The sequence below is a fragment of the Channa argus genome, chromosome 14, assembly GCF_033026475.1.
Source record: "Channa argus isolate prfri chromosome 14, Channa argus male v1.0, whole genome shotgun sequence".
NCBI classification, from domain to species: Eukaryota; Metazoa; Chordata; class Actinopteri; order Anabantiformes; family Channidae; genus Channa; species Channa argus.
This window is the reverse complement of record NC_090210.1, coordinates 23,561,720-23,586,871: the sequence shown is the minus strand read 5'-3', so window position 1 is coordinate 23,586,871 and position 25,152 is coordinate 23,561,720. Positions and strand designations below refer to the sequence as shown.

The window sequence follows — 25,152 nt, the reverse complement described above, 5'->3', positions numbered from 1 at the left end:
TTCTACACACACACACACACACACACACACACAAGCTGGTGAATAAAGGGAGAGAAATGCCTCTGAGGAAACCTTGAAACTATAGTTTATGAATATAAAACCTTCCCACTCTCCCTCGCTGAACCATTAGCCTTCACTTTTCAACGTTCTGCTTCTCTTGAATCCTCACATAAATTCCATATAAAACGATTTTATTTAATATGTTCTTGCATGAGTCAAGCAGTGGCTCAGTGAGCTTCACTTATATTGTGCTGGAGCAAACTACAAATGCATAATCAGGACTGTTGCTCGGTTTCGTGGATTCAAAGCATTTATCCCAAATCAAACCCCACTTCTTTATTCCCTTCTGCGGATGAATCCTGAAAGAAGTGCAGTGTGGGATTCTATTTAATATTTCATTTTGTTGCCTTTCAGACATCTTACAGAAACGTTTGGCTTTGGTCCTGTGTGGCTGGAATGGAAATTTCCACCTAGAGACCGGCCGCCTACAAGCAGCGAGATGAAACCTACTGCCTTGACAACCTGAACAGTGCTTCAGCGTGGCAGTGGATGGGGGCCTCTGCTGTTTAACACACACTAGTGCAACTAAAAGCCATTAGTTTAAACCTGCTTTATGCCATTTAGTCATCATTTATCCCACTGTTCTAATTTTTTTCTCCAGCCGTTCTAATTGTTCGTCATGCACACTAATCCAGAAGCAGTTTTGCTAAAAGGGACTCACTTCAGCGCACCACAAAAAAACCCGATGAGGCCGCGTTTAGGTTGCTAGGCCTCAAATGAAACATGCTTTGCAATGAACTACTTTTCATGTGAGTGCAACATCACACTTACCTTCAAAGACGGGCTGTTTAAAAGCAGATGCTGTTAGTGCAGCTCAACACACATTAAAATGCTCAATGTTTGTGCACATGTAGGCGTGCACGATGGCTACTCGTTCGTGTTTAAGAGCCAGTGTGTGCATCCTCATAAACACTGTGCATGAACAGCGGTGGTTGGGGGCCGTCACTCAGGATGATAAGTGGGCACCGATGAACTCAAATGTATGAAAGGCTTTGCCGATTTCTCTGCTGAGATATTATGTTTTCCACCTGATCTGCTGCTGAATGCACATATTTTGTAACCTTGCAGTTGCTCAAAAGCTCGAGCACGTGAACAGTTAAACCAGTGTCATTAATTCTGATGAGGCCAGAATATTATTAAAGTAATCCGTTTTTATAGACACACTTTCTTTGGTTTGTTTGTTTTGTTTTCATGATTTTCCATCAATCCACACAGAAGAGTTCTAGTGATTTCGCCACCAGGTGTCGCCATTACCACCGAGTCAAGTGCTTCCAAAATATTTTGGACCAGTTTATTCCCGCTGGTCCAGCTCCTCTGGGTTAGGACACCTACAGCACCAGCGCACAGATAAGAAAGTTTTTTAATCAAAATCACTTTAATTCAAGAATCTGTTTAATTTATTTAATGTGGCAACATATTTGTGTCTTCTTGTTCTTTATAGTCTATGTCTCACTATAATTTTGTCTTCTTGCCACATTGCAGGCGGTAAACAATCAGAGAAATACAGAATATTTCTATAAAGAAATCAATAAAATGTCACCGAGTTTAAAAACAAGGTGCCTTTATTTATTGCAACGTGATTAGTCTCATGATAAATTGTTTTCTTCGACCCCAACTCCTGAAATTTGACCATTTAAATTCATTCCACTGCTTCACCCACCTACCTATCCATCCATCCATCCATCCATCCATCCATCCATACATACATCCATGCATCCATGCATCCATCCATCTTTCTTTCTCAAAATCTCCAAACCTCACAGTCTCCTGCTGAAAGCAAACTGTAATTTGTAATTTGAATTATTATCCCATTGGGGGTTAATAATCCCCCCCCCCGCGTCTGTGTCTAGCTGCTCTCCCGTGAACCCACCCACTTGAACCGGAACCTTTTCTGGGGATTTGCAGCCCTCCCTGTCGGTCTGGCTCCCTGACAGGCAGCCGCCGCGGCACATCGAGCACACATCTCTGCGCGCCCGTCGCCTCGTCTCTGCGTGGCGCAGGATGTGAGCCGTTCTGCGATGACTGGGGAAGCGGCGTCAGCGCGGCCCGTTACACACACACCCGCTGTTACCGGCTGAAGTGACACATCCATCCTCCGTGGACGCCGACGGTTGACAGGATCCATGGGCGCTGCGGCGGATGCGCCCTACGCGCTCTGGTGATCTGTGGAGACCGGCTCGTTGAGTGCTGGTGACCCATCGTTTTCCAGCCACAGTTTCAGAGGATAGCACCGCTTCCAGGGAGCAGAGATGGGGAGCACGACCTCTTGCTGCGTATCTTCCAGCCCCAAGCTCCGCAGAAATGCCCACTCCAGGCTGGAGTCGTACCACCAGGAGTCGGATCTGAGCAGGGAGGAGACGGGCTGCAACCTGCAGCACATCAGCGACAGGGAAAACGTCGACGGTAAAATATTCATGTGTAGACTGCTACCATCACATAGAACGAAGATGGGAACGATAAACTTATCTGATTACATCAGGCTTGGTTTTGGAATGGTGTACAGTACAATTTCTATACTACCAGGGTAGAACTGCTATAGACAAATATAGGGATTACTAGAGTTTTACTACAGGGCTACTGCAAGCCAGATATGTGTAGGGATTAAAAACAATTGAATAAAACTGAAAACCACAGGAAATGTATAATACAGAAATACAACACTGTGCATCTCAAGATGTAGTGAGCACTGAAGCCTATAACATAATTAGAGATTTAATATAAGAGCAACATAAAAAATACACTAAAAAGTAGAAAAACAACAACCCTGCAGTCAGCATGTGAAATCCTGGTGACACTTTATACCTAAAGGGCAGAAAGTATGAGTCCTATTAGAGATATTACAGTCACCTGACGTCATCTGTATCACCTGCACCTTTTTTTCATACCCTCTGTGCCGCTGTTCACAACCTTATCACAGTAATTGTGGGTGAATGGCACAGAGACATCAGCCGGGCTCATGGAGACGTCATTGTGTGCATTGGACACTTCTGCTCCCATGTGACCTTGGGGAGAAATATGGAGCTGCAGACAACATCCTGTTCATGAGGGCAGACTTGTTTGTGCTGGTCTTTGTGTTTAGTCGGTGCATAAAAGAAACTGCAACTCTGGATCCAAATTGTCGTCCATACGCCAAATTTTGTTCTCCACAATACAGGATCAGAAAGTCTTGCTGTGGCTATAGCAGGACAATAATTGCTACCGTATCAATGCATTTAGCCATTTCTTCAGGCCTTTGGGTCTTACCTGATACAGGTAAGTAGTTGGCCGTAGTTCTGGGGGTTTGTGAATGCTCAGAATATAGCTTGTTCTGGCTCTAAGGAGTTAGACATTATCACACTAGCCGGAGACGTAGTGGAAATGTCCATTTTTAGGGTGTTCTAATACATGAGTTGCCAGATTAGTTGACCAGTCAGTCTTGGGGCTGTATCACACCAAGTCGATGGTTTAAGGATTTGCATTTGTTGGTTTTGGGATTTGAACCAATGTTTTCTTGTTTTCGTCACTTCGGTTTCTCTTCTCATTAACTGAGTGGCCAAACTAAACAGCCAGTCAGAGTTGTCTCTTTCATCGATGGGCGTCTTACAGTTTGTGGACGGTCAGCCAGTTGTCCAACGTTGGGCCGTCGGTGAGCATCTGTCGTCCTAGTTTTAGTGATGTGTCCCACACTGTTGACACCAGCCCGACCCCTGTTGATGGCTTTTCAGCTGATTCAGCATGTTACATTGGGATGGAGGCTATTAGTGAGGGAGACCGCTCTGATTGGCCGTTCTTAGTTTAGCGAATGGGTGCTTGCACAGAAGCATCTTCTCAATTTTCATCTTCATCTTATGGAGACATTTCTACATGACCATGTTTTCACAGGGCAGCTTGGTGGTGGATTAGTTAGCGCTGCTGCCTTCGAATCCCTGGCTAACTGCAGCCTTTTTTTTTTTTTTTTTTTTTTGTGGCGTCTGTATGTTCTGGGATAGGTTCCAGCCCCACGAGTCCCTGAACAGGATAAGCTGTTAAGATAATGGATGGATGGACATGGCAGTCAGTGAAGACCACCTGACAAGCATAATTCAGGAGAGGCCACCTCTGCGCCAGCCTCCGCGTTTTGTGGCAGGCACAGAAAGTATGTGCTCGTGAGGTGTCAACCTTTGTTGCCTCTTGGTGTGTCTCTGCCCTAACAACAAAATTTGGCACATTCACCAGAAATAGTGTCATTGTGGAACAAAAGGTCTTTGTTAGTAGTAAAAAAAGCGAATGTTTGGCAGCATCTTGCTGCGCCTGACTGCCAATTACACAGTAAAAGAAGCTGGTGAACTTTGCAGGAGCCCTTCTAGTCTGCACTATAATAATGATTAATAAATAATCATTAATCTGATTATAACCAGACGACACAGTCAAGAAGTGAACGGATGATTGACAATTCATGCTAAGGGGCCATCTGTCCCCGTGGTGAGGTGCCCGACAGCAGGGCGACAGTATGATGGACATTAGTGGGCTTTATTAGGATGCACCATCAAAATTGCTTTACCCCCCCAAAGACCAGCCCAGCGAGGCAGCTGTGAGCCTGTGTCCTGGCTGATAGGAACAACCTTTAGGACAACATCAATTTTAGAATTAACGCCTCAATTTAGAGGAGGACGTGCTGCTTTCAAAGACATCAACTGTGCTATATAAGATTCTCCATATATAAGATATAAGATAGGCTTTGTTAGTTTGTTAACAAGTTGGTACCACCTCAGTTGAGCTGGACTGTGTGGCAAGACACACAGTTCGAAAACAAACCTCCAGTCGAGTTTTTTGTTTCTGTCCAATTTTGTGTCTTTTGCTATTTTTTTGCACCTGTGGTACAGAAAATGACGGGACATGAAAAGATGGAATTGGCTCCATTTCCAAACAAAGCACAGAAATATTATTTAGCATGTTACAAACTTTTCAAGAGACATTTTAAGACATTTAGAAACTGTTAGCCACCAGCCTTGTCTGCTAGAAATTACTTTTACAACTAAACTGCAACATACAAATACATTTTAAAACACTTTTTCATTTGCTGCATTGTGTTTAAAAGCAGTGATTTGTTTTCTGCAAGGAGCAAAATGATAAAGGTCATAAAGGTTGTTAAGATTGGTACAATCTGCTTAGTTGGGAGTTATTATTTCTTAGTTGGACATTAGAAGGATTCGAGTGTTGAAGGAGTGAGGGGAAACATGGAAAGATTGTACAAAGAAATGTCCAAAAAAAAAAGGAGGGGGAAGTGATATGTTATATGTCAGTCATTACTATTAGATATGAGATAAAGCTTTAATAACCCCAATGATTTAACAGTGGGATGTGTTGTGTTGGTATTTTGGTAGGAAATTTGTTTGAAACTCGTTGGACAAGTGTTATATGACAGATGCTTTCCAGTCTGAGCTACTATGTCACATGGGGGATTTTAGTCTTGGAGTCCTAAAATGACCCCCCCCCCCCCCCCCCCCCCCCACCCCCAGAACATACAGTATAATCGCTTCGCTACAAACTGTAACAACATCATTTCACTGACCCAGGGCCTTGAAGCTTGTCCAAAGTTAAAATGCTGGCTAGAGTTTCAGCAAAGAGCTTAGTTTGGGAGAACTGAGGTTCCTTACAATTTCGCATGGCTCATATTTCATTCAGAGCTGAAGGCTTTTATGGAAACAGGTTTTGTCAGCATGCGTAATCATTTGTTGGAGCTACTACAACGTTAAGTGCATTATTGAAAAAGTCATTTGTTTTGAATGCCCACATTCATGGACACGAGGACTCTTAACATTACAGAGGCATCTTCTCACTTTTCATCTTCATTTTAGTATAAATTTCAGATACAGATGTCGATCACTTCACAGTCACTGTGCACAGTACACTGTGTTATATGAGAAAGTCTGTATGTGGACAGATAGCAACACCAAAGAGATGGAAAATGGCTGGAGAGAGACAGAGAGAGACAAAGCAATCATATGATCTGCTTTGCTTTGACAAAGCCCTGTGTGTTTCTCTCAGGATGACTCCTGCTTCTATGAGGCATCGTGCATCAGCTGATGCTCTTCTATTTAGGTACATAGAGGGGTGAAAAGAAAACTGGCTTCTCCAAGGATTTCGAGCAAAATGCGGGTGTCTGGATGAACCTTGTGGACTAGATTCAGAGCTGATCAATGTCAAACTTAAATGTGATTTTATGACTGAACTCAGTGAGCGTTTGAGCTTTTTTGCACCAGAATTGTCCATCGAACTTATTACATACATATCGTGTAATAGAATGGTTTTAAGGTTGGGCTAATTTTGGTCGATACAGTTGCGTGAAATGCAAGAAAGTTGCATAAAACTTCTGCAACTTTGGATAATTAGCTTTAATATGTAAAACCAGGTGCCAAGCAGTTTGCTGAGATCACCTGAAACAAAGGCATCGGGAAAACAGCTTTCAGAAGAACTGTACAAGACCATGATCCAGAATTAGGAGAAATGTGAGCACGCTAATACTCTTCCAAGTTTGACGAAGGCTTTATGTGGCCGATAATCAAGCAATCTAGTGGAACAATTGACGTGGAACAATTATGCCACGAAGCTAAAATTACACCCGAAAGGATACAAACGCTGCACTTCAGCTTGACTTCCTCTCCGAGACTTTTATTTTGTAGCCCTTTCCCCACTTCCTGTTCCGAGTTTATTCCTCCAGCTTCACCACTCATCACAATTGTTTTACACCTGTTCCCACTGCCTATTTAGACCCAGCTCTCCCCACAGTTTCCTTCCAGATCCTCATCTTTTCTCCCGCTTGAACACCTTCTGGTTGGTCTTACCCTGAGTTATTTGGACTCTGTTGCCTGTTCACCATTGGTCTCAGCTTTGGTAGTTTGCTTTGTGGTCGTGTAACTTATTTTACGCTGTTTTATGTGTGTTTTGTTTAGTTTGTCATTCTTCATGGTGCTCGATCTGTCCTGGATGTGCACACTCTTGGTTTCGTTTTCTTTCCTAGTTCCTAGTCTGCCCTTTGATATTCACTTTAGAGGTTTCACTTGGATATGTCCTGCTCACTTGGGCTCACTACTGTTTTTACCGGTTTCGCTTTTGTCCTTCATCTACGCTCTGCTTCTCTATACTTTTGACAATTCTTTAGTATCCCTGAATGTTTGGGGATTTTTTTTATGTAACCCCTTAGTGATTATAGCCCAGCTTCGTATTTAAGTTTACCCCTTTTTATTTGTGGCGTTTGCCTTTTGAGTTGTTTTCTAGCCAAGTCAGCCTCTCCCCTTCCCCTCTGGAGTTTTTATTGATTTTTCCCTTTTGATATCCTGTGTTCTTCTATAACTCTCACACTCACTGGGCCGTTCCTTGATTATGTATCTGTTCCTTTGGGGCTGTTGTATTTGTCTTATTTTCATTTTCTATTGTCCTTTAGTGTTAATTTCTAGAATCTTAAGTAGTTCCCCGTTCATCTCTTGCCTCACCTGATTCCAACCTCCTTCTGGAGTGAGGTTATTTGGTTAAACACTCAAGTCTCACAATAAGCATCTTTTTTTTTTTTTCCCCATTCCATCTCACTTTTTATTTTTAAGTCTGTTCTCATACACGAAATGTGACAGGATGCAAAGCATGTGACTGTACAGGCTGGTGTTCCTTAAAAATTCTGTGGTAAAATGGTTTCACACTAATTTTTAAGTGATAAAACATATATACATACACTTTTGAAGGTACATTGTGGTGTCTGCAGTCACAAACCTGATCACTGACCTCTGCTCGAAGTTGATGCTGGAGCTGTCTTGGATGGAACGTTTGGCTGGGAACTTCTATCTTGGAGAGAGTTGGTGTCTGTCTAAACCAACGAGATTTTAGAGAGACAGGCAAAACGTCTAGAGACTGTGGACGTGTCCAATGGAAAGGAAATGAAGAGCTGCGTGTCATCGGCATAGCAGTGATAGAAAAAGCTATGTGAGCGGATGGGAGATCCCAGGATGTGGTGTAAATAGGGTAGAGGGCTGACCAACAGAGCTGTGGGGCACAGCTGTGGAGAGACCCTGCTTGCATTGGTGACTGATAGATGTCTGGTCAGGTGATGGATTAGGGCAGGAAACATGTCAAATACAACAGGTTGGCAGGTGAGGAGTAGCAGGGTCTGACATGATATGAGAGATTATTGTTGCATTGCACAGAAAAGATGAATGGAGTCATTGGGTCAAGTGATGAGCTGAGGTGTGATGCTAAAGTGAGGACAGAACTTATTCCCAAAACACTATCGAGAGAAAGGAAAGCAGCTGTTGTCGTGACAAAAAGAAGCCTCATGCTTGAATGCACATGAACACACACACACACACACACTGATTTCCTTATTTGTCTCGTTCCCGGATTGATATTTTCCATCAGTGGTTTGTTTGGTGTGAAATAAAGCAGGGACCATGAAGCAGAGTGTGCAAACGCAAATACTATAAAATATCTTACATGAAAAAACTGTTTAAGACATTTTTGTCTTTAAACATATGTAAATGTTCAGTCCATTATAAAATGCATATGTAACACATATTACAGTATAAATGCAACATTAAACCCCTCATAACGTTATTACTGGTGGTGGCATTAATACTGTTATTTGAGTGTTGTCTGTGTTGGGGCTGTTTTTTTCACGTTGCACATTAACACAGCGGAAACTGTTGGTAGTAATGTTGGAAAACACGGCAGCAGTAAAAGAACTGTGGCAGCAATCGTGACGTTGTAACGTGAAGTAGACTCAGCAGCGATGGTCAGTCGTGTGTGTGTGTTGTAACAGTATAAGGGAGATTAGAATGACGTCCTTTTGTTTGAGCGGGGACATGATAATGAAGATGTAACGAAGCCTCGTCAGTCTGTCTGCATTAATCAGTCAGTGAACAGATTCATGTTGGGACATTAAGCACAGTGATTGTCCTCAGCGGCCGCAGCTGCAGCAACCAATCACAGAGGCAGTTTACTGTGAACACGACTCCATGATGATACAGGTCCTTTTTTATTTTACTCCCAGTTCACAGTAAACCAGCAGGGATTAACATGCATGACTGTCCACTGAGCATGTTCACCCACTGTGGGTGAACCAGGGGTCGTGTTGGCACAGACGCCAACAACAACACTGGGATACGTCACATCCTAGATGTGAGTCCAAGTGTTTTCAGGGATGCGCTGCACTCCAGGCCCAGGATGGTGCAGACGACAGAATGAAAACGAACCATTTTTTCATTTAAAAAGTAAATGTTGCAGTGGAGACTAATTCGTGATGATTAATGTGTGAGCCACTGTACCTTACCCGGAGTCTTAGACATCCAGGCTAAATAGGTTCGAAACAAGTGGCAGAAACTGTTTTTGGAACAGGGACAGAAAAGGCGCTTTTCAAGATGTTTTGGTTAATATGTTTCTGATAAAATGCAGAGAAATAAATCTCTGCAGATGCTTGATGGTGTATTGTTCACTTCCTGAAAAGCTTTTGCACAAGGGGAGATGTTCCCGAACACAGAGACTGAATTGTACAACCAGCGTAATGTGTCTCATTATTATCACACACTAACAGCCACCGGAGCCCTCAGCGCTCTGCAGCGTGACTTGTAGCTTCATAATCCTCGAGAAACTTGGAGTAAAAGCCTGAGGGACGTCTGCTCGTCACAATGAAACTGGAAAAGAGGAAGCGACAGTGCTGAGTGAGAGCAGCCCAGTGTTGCTGAGACTGTGCCGCCCGTCACCCTGAGACGCACACACAGAATCCAGATCCTGCCTGCTGCCTGCTGCCAAAGCCATGATGAATATCAGAAGGGACTCGCTTAAAACATTATAGTGAAGTGATGGAGCAGGATGCACCTGTTGTTAATTCATTATGCAGGAGCAGCAAGGCACACAGGTAAGCTGGCCGCTTGATAGGTTAGCCGAGCGTCTCCTGTTTCAGCGCGCACACGCCGACCACGACTTTTCTTTAAAGTTTACTCGAGGTGGCGAATATCACATATCAGCACTCAACACTATCAGCACTCTGGGAATTCCAGTGGGTCAGTGTGGGATAATAATAATTATATAATAATAATTCATTTTATTAATAAATCACTTTACATTTATCAGGCCCAGTAAGATTTATGCTTTACGCACCATATCAGGTGAGCTGCAGGTTAACTCATGGTTTCCCTACTCGTCCAAGAGGCGTCTTCAGTCTGAGCTCAGATTGGAGAAGTTGAGGAAACGTTTTTTTTTAATAGCATCTCCTGAAAACGTTTTACAATAGGCTTCAAACTATTGTAATATAACCGTTGAAAAGGAAAAGCACGTGGTTTCCCTACAAACGTCATGAGTTTGCGTAGTCATGACACTGAAAGATCTGATGAGACAATAAAACCGTAAAATGAAAAAAGGTGAAGTCGTTACACTTATTATAAAGAGCATCTGACTCAGGAGGTTCCTTTATTTTTATCCGAACGACTCGTGACACGAGCTCCAAAGCTCCGTGTCTGTGAAAAGCCAAGTCAGCTCTGTGTGTGTCTCGACTCTTGTTTGACACGTGTCTGACTCCCAGTGCACAAAGGCTGAGGGTGATGTGCACGTTGACGTCTTGAACATGGCGTGTTGAGTGTTCGAGGATTTGACAGACCCGCAGTAAATCACTTTTAGGAACTTAACGAGCTTGCTCCGTGCACCCTGTGCCACTGATGGCGTTGCAATAAGGAAGAATTTCATCCATGACACAAGTTTCCACTGTTGTGCAACAGTAGAAAAAGACACGACTGCAGGAAACTGCGAGAATCGAGTTTAGTGAGGGAGTTTTGTGGCCTCTAAAAATCATGGAGCCTGTTGCTTTGCACATCTGAGAGAACCTTCTGGGGGGGGGGGGGTTCTGGTGGTTAGAAAGACGGAACTCGGCATTTATCTGGATGAGATGTTTTCATTCCCCTACAGCTGCTGTCACAGAGACAGATGATCAGTCAGCCTGGTTTTCCAGCATCTAGCACTGTAATCCAATAGCCTGGATCTTAATCTGGGTCTGTAACACTCACAGAGGAGTCGGAATGTTTGGCTGTGCGTCCTGCGTGACAGCCACCATCAAAAGCAGCTGCAGAAGAGAAAAGACTTCATGATGATCCATATCAATGCATATAGTGCTCTAGATAACAACAACAACAACCACAACAAGATATTCCACTCACACTCACACACGCAGAGACTCGTGTAGCTCGTGCCCTCAGGTCACGGTGCAGTCCAGATAAGCTGTGATCGGGAGCATGAACGAGGAAAAACACATGGAGCATTTGTTAATATCATATTTAAATCCATTTTTTATGCACTAGACATAAATATTTGAAAACTGCACTTGTGTTGACGCAGTCGTTACGTTTCATCTGTTTAACAGACTCTGAAGTCTCGCATGAAGCCGCTAATTAGCAACTTGTGTCTGATTATTGCCGGTGCTCCTTTCACTCAGCGACACCTCTTTGTGTTCCCACAGAGCTGAACATGGATTACAACCCATCGGACCATCCGCGAGCCAGCACCATATTCCTCAGCAAGTCCCAGAATGACGGTGAGCGGCCGTCATCGTGCGTCACACTGAGCCATGTCTGCAACTGTATGTGTGCGCTGCCTCGAGGCGTCACAGTGCGACGGGGCAACGATAGCAACTAACACATCGTTTAATCCCGTCCTGGGAAAGAAGCCACATGTTGGTGACCCGCCCTTCGTTTTGCTCGTGGCCTCTTCCCCACACAAAGCTGCACGCGAGGTCTCCTGATGTTAAAACACAGTGCACTGGGTGCAAAATGGGGCTTTATTACATTGTTTATTGTGTTGAAAAGCAAATGATTATTTAAACACCAGCTTGATCCTTCGGTTCAGTGGGTTTCACATCTTTTTCTACAGTAATAATAATTAGTGTTAGATATCGTTCAGTGTGTTGCGATGATAAGTGTTCTGCTGCAAACACATTAAGCTTTGTGGGTTCCTCTTTTTTTCCAGAGGGGCCTTACAGGAATGGTGAGTAGTGCTCAGTGTGACGTCGTCTCCCTCTAGAGGAGAAGCAGCTGTTTTGTTTTTTTTTTTATTTTTTCTCCGTGTTGCCTCGCTCATGGTGAACATTTCTAACCTCTCTGTCCGTCACCGTCACACTCCACACGTTCTAACAAATCCCCTTTGCGTGCGGCTTGTAATGCAAAGATTGTCACGTGTGCTTTGCTTCTTCTTCTGATGTCGCTGTTTGGTTCTGCTTGACCCACTGCTGCTGCGTGTTCGTCCCGTTCCCGCCGTCAGCGCACAAGAGAAGAAATGTGTCGACTAACGCCGTCGTTGTTTCCACAGTGCGAGAAAGACGGAAGAGCCTCTTCATCAATAACGTGAGTGAGCTGTAGTTTCACTTCCCCCAGCTTTTGCTCATTGATGTCTGTTTCAGTTGCTTTACATTTATTTGTGGATGTTTTATCTCTATTGTTGACTGTTTTGGTGCATAATTTAGTCATTTTAGGTTTATTATCTGCATGTTTTGTTTTTGTGCCTCTTGGACATTTCTGGTCTTTTTGGAGTCATTTTGCATTTTTTTTTTCTTGTCCATGCATTCATTTATAGTCTAACTCTGTGTTGAATGAGCATCTCTGAATCTGACCCCCCCCTCCCCCTCCTCCCCGTGCATGACACCCTGGCATGCTTTATGTGGGTCAGAAGACAACATGCAGACTCTAATAACTGTGTGTGTGTGTGTGTGTGTGTAGCATGGAACATCCAGGCGGAAATGCAGCTCCTGCTCGACCATCTTCCTGGACGACAACACAGTCAGCCAGCCCAACCTCAAATACACCGTCAAGTGGTAAAGACCGGCCACAAATCCAAGAGCGATCAATTATTTTCCACAGACTTAACAATAATGATCATTTTCATCTTTACAGCGTAGCACTGGCAATTTACTACCATATAAAGAACAGGTGAGGTTTTTTCAGTCATTTTTAATTTCCAAACATAAAAGAGAGAAAGGAAAAACTACTGTTTTGCACATTGCTCATGCTCGGAATGAACAAAGCAGTTTGTATCCTGTAGATTTTTAATGCACACTCTAATAAAAAATAAAACCAACTTTTCATCAGCAATAATCAGTAGCTACTGTTTACCATCATCCAAGAAGTTATCATATTAATAACTCGCATCTTTCCACTTGTTTATGCAAATTGTTTTTCTGGACGCTTCACTTATTGTAACCACTTCGATGGTTTAATAAAATCAACCATGCGGCTGTTTTTGTCTCCTTTTAGGGACACAGAGGGAGGAAGGCAGCTAGACATCTTTGATGAAAAGCTTCACCCTCTCTCAGTAAGATTTCTTTCCCCGTTTTCTTTTTTTCCTAGATTTTGCATTAAAATGTTTTCCTCTTTCATTCTAATTCGGTCCGGTTTCTCAGCTTGTGTCGGTGTTGCTGTTCATTTTAATAGAACTGCAACTGTGTAATTGCACCGTCCTGCGTTTGCTTCTCTCTCCCTTCTTTGCCCTCTGTGTCTCTCTCTCCTTCCCCTTTTCTTCCGTTGTCTTTCTTGCTCCTGTGGGTTTACCCCATCTCATATCTGCCCATTTCTTCCAGAAAGCCGAAGTCCCGCTGGACTACGACCACCACGACCCAGAGCAAAAGCAGATCTACCGGTTTGTCAGGACATTGTTCAGCGCTGCACAGCTCACTGCTGAGTGTGCAATTGTCACTCTGGTAAGATCGCTTCACCTCCTGTAGTAACTTCCTGTTTATTGCTGTTACACATCCTGAGAGGACAATAAAAGAGAAGAATGCTTCCAAAAGCAATGTGTCCACACACACACACACACACACACACACACACACACACACACACACACAGGTCGTGCTCAGATGAGTGTGGGATTTATACCTCCTGACACCAATGGAGCATGAAAATAATCCAGTTAGACAGATTAAATCATCCACCTTTTGGAGAATGTGTTGGATCATGATGGCACCGCTTCCAGGACAATGACTAGTGTCTCGGTCCGTTTGCTTTACTTGGATACCTGTGCTGCCGTGCAGGTCTACCTTGAGAGGCTCCTGACCTACGCAGAGATTGAAATCTCCCCGGGGAGCTGGAAGAGGATCGTTCTGGGTGCTATCCTGTTGGCCTCCAAGGTCTGGGATGACCAGGCCGTCTGGAACGTCGACTACTGCCAGATCCTCAAGGACATCACTGTGGAGGACATGTGAGTGACAGGCGGGTGGGATTATGTTTACACTGAGGTGATATTGTTGATCTGATGGAGTTTTAGAATAGTCTTTTTCTAAAGAATGTCTTGATGTTGAACCTCTTACATGTAAATGTTACTTTTCTCTGACTTCCCTATATCAAAATATCTGAAGCTGAAATGCCTCCAGATAAAATCACTTGAAAAAAGCTTTAGTTCAGATGATGTCATCTTGTTGCTCACACTGTGGCGTTTGTAATCATGGTCAACCTGCTTTTCCGGAGCTCCCACAGATGACATCATTTGAACTCCCACTGATAAAAAATTCCTCTGGAGAAGCAGAGAAATATTTGAATATAGGGAAGTCAGAGGAAAGTTTAAAAGCATTAAATGTACATGTAAACCATAAACTAAAGCCATAGAAAGCACCTTGAAAATTGGTAAAGTTGCCCTTTAATGAATAATTGTGTTTGCGGCATTTAAAAATGTGAGCGAAAAGGATCATGAAGATGACTATGTGAAGAGGTTTTCTGGTAATAATTTCCTTAAGCAAAATATAATCACGCAGAAGAAGACTGAAAATATGGGCTTAGTATTATTAGTATTATTACTAGTTGCTAGTATTAAACCATGGTAAAGATAAGAACAACAATGGTCATGAGCTTTTTGCTTATTAGCAAAAATGGAACATAGTGTTCATAATTAAACAGTGTGTGTCTGGAGAGGGGGTTTTCAGGTTTTCACATAGAAGTAGCAACTGTACTTTTGTCTTGTCGGCCTGGTGGCCAGAAAATGTTTGACTTGATTGACTTGGCCTCAGTTTTTTGGTGCCTTTCTTAAACCACACTTAATCTGCAGGTGCATTTCCTGAAACTGCGCCACACAACTGCTGTAGCTGCTCCGTTTGTCAGTGTCATCACATCCTTGTCCGCTGTCTGCAAACAAGTTTTTATTTTCTGCACAGGTTTTATTTCCTTCACTTTATTGCCTTCAGTTCAGCCTGTGAAGTGCGTGATTCCTCTGTACAGGAATGAGCTGGAGCGGCAGTTTCTGGAGCTGCTGCAGTTCAACATCAACGTGCCGTCCAGCGTCTACGCCAAGTATTACTTCGACCTGCGATCGCTCTCAGAGTCCAACAACCTCAGTTTCCCACTGGAGCCGCTCAGCCGAGACAAAGCCCAAAAACTGGAGGTGCTCGTCTAAACCATTCTTTAAATACAGCACATGTGCAAATATTAGAAAGAAGCCTCCACATGCACTTTCAGGATCTTCGTTCTACTTCTCATGGTTAAAAACTGACTATAGATTTAATCAGTTTCCCCCTTCGACATTCTCAGTTTTTACAACAGCAATGTACTGTAATACTGTAATAATGTAATACTGTAAGCAGTGATTGAAGAAGTAATCTGATCATTTACTTATTCTCCACTACGCTGCACAGACCTTCAGGCATTAGCCACAATCAAGTTACAATAAGTGAGAGTACTTCAAAATATACTAATCGAGCCGAAGTTGTTAAATTCTACGTTTGGATAAAAAGACGACGCTGTGTCCAAAACCTTAGACGATGAGCCTCAGTCACAGAGAATCTTCGACAGCATCTCTGTGCATAAAGCTCAGTTTTGGAACATGCGCTACCTTGCAAAAGTATTTATACGCCTTGAAATTTTCCAAATTTGTCACATTACAGCCACAAATGTAAATGTATTTTACTGGGATTTTATGTGACAGACCGACACAAAGCGGTAAATAATTGTGAAGTGAAAGAAAAATGATAAATGGTTTTCAAACTTTTTTACAATAATAGTGTGACTTGCATTTGTGTTCAGCTCGCTGAGTCAATACCTTGTAAAACCACCTTTTGCTGCAATTACAGCTGCAAGTCTTTTGGGGTTTGTCTCTACCAGCTTTACACATCTAGAGAGTGAAACTTTCTTCTTTGGAAAACAGCTCAAAGTCAGTCAGATTAGATGGAGAGCGTCTGTGAACCGCACTTTCTTTGTCTTCTCAATTGGATTTAGGTCTGGACTTTGACTGGGTCATTCTAACACATGAATATGATTTGATCTAAACTTTTCCATTGTAGCTCTGAGGAGGAGGTTCACCTTCCAGCAGGACAATGACCCTAAACATACAGCCAGTCTGAACAGGTTTTCTTCTAAGATTGTCCTGTATTTGGCTCCATCCATCTTCCCATCAACTCTGAGCAGCTTCCCTGTCCCTGCTGAAGAAAATCATCCCCACAACATGATGCTGCCACCACCATGTTTCACGGTGGGGATGGTGTGTTCAGGGTGATGTGCAGTGTTAGGTTTCAGACACACATAATGTTTTACATTTAGGTCAAAGAGTTTAATTTTGGTCAAAGTCTTTCTTCTTGCCACATCTTCCATAAAGGCCAGATTTGTGGAGCACACAGCTAATACTTGTCCTGTGGTCAGATTGTCCCACCTGAGCTGTGCATCTCTGCAGCTCCTCCTGAGTTACCATGGGCCTCTTGGCTCCTTCTCTGATTAATGCTGCCTGTCAGTTTAGGTGGACGGCCATGTCTTGGTAGGTTTGCAGTTGTGCCACTCTTTCCATTTTAGATAATGGATTGTACAGAGCTCCATGAGATTTTCAAAGCTTGGGATATTTTTTTATAGCCTAACCCTGCTATAAACTTCTCCACAACTTTATCCCTGACCTGTCTGCTGTGTTCATTGGACCTTATGCTGTTTTTTCATTAATGTTCTCTAACAAACCTCTGAGGGCTTCACAGAACAGCTGCATTTATACTGAGGTTAAATTACACACAGGTGGACTCTAGTTACTAACTAGAAAAGGCAATTTCCAAGGAAATTACGTGGGAGAGCTGTTAAGTCGCCCGGTAGAGGCCGACCGCTCAGAAGCGGCTGAGAGCAGAGGCGTTTGTACGTTCAAAGCCGCAAACGCTGAAGAGAGATAAATACAAACAAAAAGAGAAAGAAGAAGATGACAAGAAAAGGAAAAAATCCAAAATCCCAGGAAAAGTTGAATTAAGAAAAGAAAAAAGTAGAAAGTAACAATGGAGGAAGTAAATAAGTAAAAAGTTGATATTTAAAGTGTAAAGAAGCAGAAAAAGAAGCAAAGTAAAAAGTTGCTATTGAAAGTGTAAAGAAAAAAGTAAGAAGTGAAAAAGCAACAACTTGATTAACAAAAGTGGAAAGAAGTAGTAAGAAACAAAGGAAAAGGTAAATATTCCCAAAGTTAAAAGAAACAAAGAAAGAAGCAAAGTAAAAAAGTTGCTATTAAAAGTGTAAAGGAAGAAGTGAAAAAGCAACAACTTGATTAACAAAAGTGGAAAGAAGTAGTAAGAAACAAAGGAAAAGGTAAATATTCCCAAAGTTAAAAGAAACAAAAAAAAGAAGCAAAGTAAAAAAGTTGCTATTAAAGTGTAAAGAAAAAAGCTAGAAGTAACTAATTAGAAATGAAGGAACCATTTTAATGCTGAAAAACTGTTGAAAAAAAAAAGTTGAAAAGAGCTTTTAATTTGAAAGTGTGTTTCCTGTCTGTGTCTGCGTGGTAGTTTGTGTGTCCACTGTAGGGAGACTTCAAAACAAACTCATTTTAGCATTTAAATGCTAAATAATTAAAATAAGAATGATAAAAGGCTTTTATTTTGAAAGTGTGTTTCCTGTCTGTGGGTGTGTGTGTAGGGAAACTTCACCACAAAGTCATTTTAGCATTTAAATGCTAAAAAGTGGATAAAATATTCTGAAAGGCTTTTATTTTGAAAGTGTGTTTCCTGTCTGTGAGGGTGTGTGTAGGGAAACTTCACCACAAAGTCATTTTAGCATTTAAATGCTAAAAAGTGGATAAACTATTATGAAAGGCTTTTATTTTGAAAGTGTGTTTCCTATCTGTGAGGGTGTGTGTGTAGGGAAACTTCACCACAAAGTCATTTTAGCATTTAAATGCTAAAAAGTGGATAACATATTATGAAAGGCTTTTATTTTGAAAGGGTATTTCCTGTCTGTGAGGGTGTGTGTCTGTGTGTGTCTCCACTGTGTATGTTGAGGGAGAAAAACTCAGGTAAAGTGTGTGGACACAGCTCTGAGGCTGATTACATGACGTCATGCAGCTGTGTCCGTTACCATGACAATGACTGCTGCCTGCCTGCTGAGTCATGTGAGCCAAATGCAAAGGCAGGCTGGAAAAGTGCTGAGACTATGCCTCGCAAAATGCTCAAAATATGAAAAAGTATTAGTCCTATCGAAACAATTCAAAAACTGTGAGTGACAAAAGGCTTCAATGAACACACTGATGTACTTTATTTGAATATACTCCATAAAATGAAGGCGTGGTGGCGATTTTAAAACAGCCCCCCGTTTGTGATTTGATTAGAATTTAAGAACCTCTGTTATAATGGGCTCCAATGGGAGTTTTGACGGCACTCTCTCTGCTTCTGGACACTTGGAGAAAGAACCGTCAGTCCTGTCACTATGAGAGTTACATTTACTGAAAGAAGACAAAAATACCTACATTCTGATGTATAGTTTGTTTATGTAAGATTAAAGTTGACTGAAGGAAAGAAGGAAAAGAAGGAAAAAAGTTGCTAAAAGTGGAAGCTGAAAAGTTAGAGTGCGTGTGATGTCACCCACTCTAGCTGCTCCAACATTCCGCAATACACACTAATGGAAAAGTTGAAAAAGCTCCAAAAGTTGCCTAAAACTAAAACTGCGATTATTCAAAAAGTATAAAAGATAGAAAGAAGCTGATCCACCCAGAAAAAGTTGAAAGGGACTAGACCCGTATAAACTTTAAATGAAGTTTCTACTCCAAAGTATGACGACACAAGAGGCAGATGAAAAGTGGCAAGTTGAAGGGAAATTTTAAGTGCCTTCCATTCATTTTCTATGGGAAAAAAAGTTCATAAAAAGTGAAATATAATAAAAAGTATAAAAGTTATTAATGAGAAAAGTAATACCACCCCTGTCCTAAAAGGGACCTACGTTTAGGAAGTGGAACGAAGTTTCTACGACAAACCGTCTAGGACTAGATAGCGACCGAAAAACGAGCTATAATAATAATAATAATAATAATAATAATAAAGAAAAGGATCTCAATAGTGTGAGAGCTGTGCTTACAGCTCTCCCACTAATTAGGTGACTTCTGAAGACAATTGGTTCCACTGGATTTGAGTTAGTGGTATCAGAGTAAAGGGGCTGAATACAAATGCACGTCACACTTTTCAGATGGTTATTTTTAAGAACTTTGGAAAATCATTTATAATTTTCCTTTTACTTCACAATTGTGAGCAACTTTGTGTTGGTCTGTCACATAAAATCCCAATAAAATACATTTATGTTTGTAACGTGAAAAAATGTGGAAAAGTTCAAGGGGTATAAGTGCAAAGCTCTGTACTTCTAATTCTAAAAAAGTATTTCAAAAAATGTGCATATACTCCACGACACTTTGAAATACTCCTAGTGATAAAAGTAGAAAAGTATTTGCTAAAACGATACCAAAGGCAAAAGTACAGCGAATATTACTACATCAAAATAATTGATGCATTAATGAGTTTATTGCTTTAATGTTGAAGGACCTAACGATGAAGCTCATTCCAAAAACCTTATGTCCTTATGTCATGAATCAAAGCAATAATTGAAACGTTGTATTTACTGAAAAGAAACTAAATATTTGCCTTGGAAATGTAGTGAAGTCCATGTGTGAAGTAGCAAAAACTAAAGTATAAATACCTAAAATGTGTACTACTTGCACAGAGGCATAGTTGGAAATATTCCGTAAACAAGTGATTTTCGTTTTGGTTCTTCTCTCCAGGCCATTTCCAGACTATGTGACGACAAGTACAAAGACGTACGGAGAGCTGCAAGGAATCGCTCTGCCAGCGTGGACAACCTGTGTGGGATCAGGTGGGTTCCTGCGATTCTCTCCTAACCACCAGCAACATGCTGAGCGCTGGCAGAATGAAAAGCACAGCGAGTTCAAGGACTTGAGTTGGCCAACGACGCAAAGATGTGGAACCTGGTCGGATCCTCAAACTGGAGGAAAGCATCACACGTGCAGTTTGAAGCTGGAGCAGATTCCTTCGCAGTGCCGCGACTCTTCTGTTCCTGAAAGCTACAAAAGAAGTTTCTGGTTTCAGACAATAAACCAAGACCACGACTTAATGTAAAGACTTTCTCCGTTTGTCCCTGAGGATTTGACACAGCCTGTCTCTCAGACTCTGGATCTTCACTAAGAAGTGTCTCAATGAGTATTTTACGTAATTATGTGAATTTTGAAGAGTTGCATCTGCCTGATCCCTAACTGTAGAACTTCACACACGGTAGCATAGCACTGGAACTTCTACCAGTTATTTATTTGCAGCTCTTAAAATAATCAAAGTAATAGCAAGTTTTCTCTGGAAATCCAAAGTTTACAGTATTTCTATCATACCTCTTGATACTCAGGTAGTCTGTTTAGTATTTGGACTAATTGTGATGCGATGAGCTAATTACAGATACTATACGACCTCTGCTCTACTTGTTTATTTCTGCACAACCCACTGCGGATTACCTGGATCAGGTGTGTTCAGCCAGTCAGAAGCTGGAAGATACCATTGTAGATGAGCAGTAAGAGGGGGAAGACATGCAGAGCAGGGGGGGGGGGGGGGGGACACACATCCATCTAAAAATTAAAACACTGTATAACATGAACTCTGTTCTTTGATCATTTCATCATATTTTATTCATTTCTTAAAGGACGTTTATTCCTCTGCTGACATCTAGTGGAGCATAGTAGGAAAGGCCAGTTTCAGGTCAGTTCACTGCGATCAGTTGAATTCAACTTGAAATGCAGTTTATCTAATATTGAAAGTCAAATTCTCTGATTTTCAACTTGCTTCCTGTGATTCTTATTCAGGAATTATGGGCACAGATTTGGATGGATTGCATCTCATTTAACTAACACATTTCTTCTCATTGCACTTTGCTTAAACATTCTGTACTTGATTTTGCTATTTTTTTTTTTGCTCCCTTGAACTTCACTTGGAAGTGCATCTGCCAAATACCTAAATGGAAACGGAAACAGAAGAACCTACATTTTTCGAACTTGAAACTCAGAAAGGTATTAATAGAAACACATTTTTGGTAATGAAAAAATACCTTGTTTTTTTTTATTTTTGATTCATCAATATATTTTCAATATTACAGCAAAGACCAAACCAAGCAACAGAGCAACTCCAATTTAAATGGGCTAAATGACTGAAATCCACATTGAAGAAATCTGAGAGGCTAATTACAGAAAGCTGTTTAAAATATCACTATAATCTGTTTGAGCTTTGAAAGTGTAAACGTGACTTCAGAACTTCACAAGTCTGACTTCCTTATATTCACAGATGACATCACTTGGAGGAACCTTTAGTTCAGATATGTTATCATCATCTGAACTGCTAATGATGAAAAAGAGTTTTTCAGCAAGAAATTGGTGAAATTGCCCTTGAAAATACATGCAGTCCCCAAACCAGAGCCGTCGGAAGCAAGTTGAAAATTCCGATCAACACAGATCTTGGGTTTACACTTTGCTTTCATCCAGTCTTGCAGAGTTGGACAAATGTCCAGTGTCATACTCACGGTGGCTGCCTCGTCTCCAAAGTGTTGCAGGACACGAAAGAGGAAAGTGACTTTTCACCTTGACCAAAGACAAACTTCATCTCAGAAGCCAAACCGTCACAGGCCAGATCCCCTCAGTCGACACCAGTGTCCCCTGTGTGCAGAAGCACCGGCGTTGGTGCAAACTCTGAAATCCACACGGCTCACAACCAACCAAGATTTGCATTAATTGCCGTTCTACATGTATGTGACACATTTTCTGTCGGCGTTTGTTCTTCCCAACATGAAGTCAATGAACAGCCAACAGCCTAATCATCGTAAAACCGCTGACAACTGTCACATTTGGTGTTTCTCGCTGTGCTTCCTATTCCAGTGTAATTGCTCTCTGCAGGATGTGATTTTCTCTTTTCTTTTAAGTGTCTCAAACGAAAGCCCTGCAGTTATTTAGCAAATTAACTTTGTACAGTCTATAAAAAGGCTCAAAATCTGCAAGTGTAAAGTATTTATGGACTTACCGAGTCGTGTTTTTAATAAACCCCAAAAGCTCTTCTCTAATAAATCTGCATCTCCAGCAACGTATTTTACACATTTCCGACAGGGACAGAGACGTTTTTAAAGCCCTTGTATTACATTTACGCAGCTGTTGACTCTACTTGTCTATTAAAGTAACAACAATGAACTCTCTTATGATGAATTTCTTACTTTAATCACACTCAGACATTACAAGCTCAGACATCCCAACAATGCTGTGGGACAGTGTCGAAGGGGGACAGCGACTCTGGAGCTGCCCCTTCATAATCAAGTCCACTTTTTGTGGAGAAGGTCTCATTATTTAAATCAAACTAAAGCTCGATTCCTCATTGGGATTTACAAACAAATGACCTCGATGCTGTGAAGACATCAAGTGACCGCAAACGGTGAACCGACAACTGGTGACTCAGCTCATGACAACAGGTGTTAATACAGCGATGTCCCCCCACTGTGTCTTCCGAGACAGGAGTCTACCACTTGTCGGTGTCAAAAATCTGTCCTTATATTGTCCACTGGTAGCGAACGCAGGACTCTCTGGTCAAGAGATCAGGGTGGAATAGATTTACCATGAAGTGCTGCACACCTGAAACTACGGTACCTTTGGAGATTGGGAGGCTGCACCGATCTACCGCTAGTAGTGCTGCCAACAAACCAGCATTTCTAACAGCATCTAGTCAGGATCAGACAGACAGATAATTTCTCAGAAGTCAGGAGCTCAAGAGTGAACATTGGACTAAAGTTCACCTCACGGCCAGAAAAGAACGAAATGCACATGATCGCAGCAGGATCTGTGCAGCCAGACTGAAAAGAAAAGTAGCACAGGATGCATGTTCAGCACTGCCTGGTCTGAACATCTGTACGAAGCTTCATTACTAAATTACATTTGAGTCCTGTTATTGTGCGATGTTGCTGTGCAGTTCATTGTTCCTGATAGTAGGAAATCAAACATAGAAACTGTCTGTGCTGAGTTTCTTTTAACTCGCAGAATTCATCAGCCTCTGACACAACATCCCAGTTGATCTTCATCTTCAAAATGTCCATTTCCAGTCTGGTCTGCAACCAGCTAGACCCCCGAGTCACATTACCTCCAGTTAGCCATGACCCTGACACATGCCTCCTACTCTTCTTCAGTCTTCTTCTGCTGTGGTATTTGTGGCAGCTAAAACCCGCGGGGTGGCCGGTCCTTGTCAGGTGCTCAGAGAAGGTCCTGGACGGTGGCGGACATCGAGGAACCTTGTGACTCTACACGTCCATGGTGACACAGAACATGATTTCTGAGGTGATGATGTTTGCCAAACACGATTAAAATTCTCAAGAGATATAACATGCAAAATATATTCATAAATGATCAATAATTATTTACTGACATGTAAAAAGCAAACCACTGAGAAGGTCTCGCTTTTGCTGCCATCTAGCGTTCAGTAGTAACTGTTGCAATATTGCAACCAAATGTTCAAAGCATCAAATGTTCTGCTGGTGTAATTTAAAACTAAAAACTAAAACTTGTTTTATTCCTAATGCATTTAAAGGACACATTCACTCAAATCGAACCTGCTTCTTTTGGCTCTGGAACATTTAAATGAGTGCCATTAAAAGTTCCCTCTGACTTCCCTCAATTAAAATATCTCACCACTTCTAGCTGAAAAACGCCTCCAGATGACATCTCTTGGAGGAACCTAATTGTAATTATGGTCAATCTGCTTTCCCAGAGCTCCCTCAGCAGACATAATCTGAACTCCTAAGGATGCAAAACTCCTCCAGGTGATGTCATCTGGAGGAGTTTTTCAGTTTCAAGCAGAGAAATATTTGAATATAGGGACGTGGTAAAGCACACTAACTTAAAGCCATAGAGAACAAGTTAATAATTGGTGAAGTTGCTCTTTAAATGTCCTTTGAGCTGTGCCTGGAAGGTGCTATACAAAGAAACCTGCCTGCTTCTGAAGCATAACGCCTCTTTATTGAAAGATGAAATTAAATATTAAGTGCTGCTCACACCAAAAGATGATTTTAATGTTTCATCCACACATGCATCTTTGTTTAACTCTCAAAAATCATCTCTAACATCGCGTCACAAACTTCAAATAAAATTCAGCATCTACTGTTGTCTTGAACTGAAAGGAATCCTCTTCTTCTTCTCTCTCATCCACAGACAAAGCGCCTTCTACGTGCAGGCTGTGTTTGAGCAGTGCTCCTCCATTGATGCAGAGCAGAGCGGTACAGGCGTCCACGCCCTCGCTGCCCAACGATCTCCTCCTGTGCTGAACTTACCGAGGGTGCGTGAACACGCTCCGATCTCATGGGTGACAGACGGAGCAGATTGCAACTCTGACCACATCAGCACATCACAGGAGATGTGGGAGGCATCAAAAGTATTGATCGCGCAGCCTCGTGTTCACCGCTCAGGTTGTAGCTGTGGGGGTCGATGGGTGGGGTCAGAAAGCAAAATCCATCCTGCCTTGCTTTGATGTTGAGGCAACAGCAGACGCCTCCCTTACAACACTGATTTATCTTTGACTCAACAAATAAGCACTAGCTGTGTCACAAACTGCTCAAAATCAGTCATATTTCTATGTGACTGTCAACAGATTCCTCATCCACAGATGAGCTCATTAAGTTCAAAACAGCAAATACATTTTGAAGCACTGCTGCTTCAAAATGTGAGTGATGAGTGACCCATCATCCTGAGGCCGTCCCACTGACTCCTGGTGAAGGTCTGAGATGTTAGACAGCTCATCAGAAACATGGGAAAACATCCGGTGATAAAGATTAGACAGGATCATCATTTGTGTTAGGAAACCTCAGCTCGACAACACACTTCCTAAGCGGC

The 25,152-nt window shown here is 42.0% G+C and overlaps 1 protein-coding gene across 21 annotated transcripts; it reads left to right on the top strand.

The window, feature by feature from the left end:
- Positions 1–1,909: 1,909 nt before the first annotated feature.
- Positions 1,910–24,490, top strand: LOC137098035 (cyclin-Y-like). 21 transcript variants are annotated; one of them, XR_010910551.1, is made up of 12 exons: positions 3,157–3,312; positions 11,510–11,584; positions 12,016–12,033; positions 12,307–12,389; positions 12,762–12,856; positions 12,936–12,971; positions 13,296–13,353; positions 13,619–13,738; positions 14,072–14,238; positions 15,249–15,411; positions 20,023–21,309; positions 24,475–24,490. XR_010910551.1 is itself a non-coding variant. In XM_067473758.1 (11 exons), the coding sequence occupies exons 1-11, from the start codon at positions 2,310–2,312 to the stop codon at positions 20,137–20,139; spliced, it is 1,086 nt and encodes a 361-aa protein (XP_067329859.1). In that variant the 5' UTR covers positions 1,910–2,309; the 3' UTR covers positions 20,140–22,482. The 21 variants fall into 21 exon arrangements, 16 of the variants coding, with proteins under 16 accessions (XP_067329859.1, XP_067329862.1, XP_067329860.1 ...); XR_010910549.1 differs by lacking the exon at positions 24,475–24,490 and adding an exon at positions 21,581–22,483; XR_010910548.1 differs by lacking the exon at positions 24,475–24,490 and adding an exon at positions 21,396–22,483.
- The last annotated feature ends 662 nt before the right edge of the window (positions 24,491–25,152 follow it).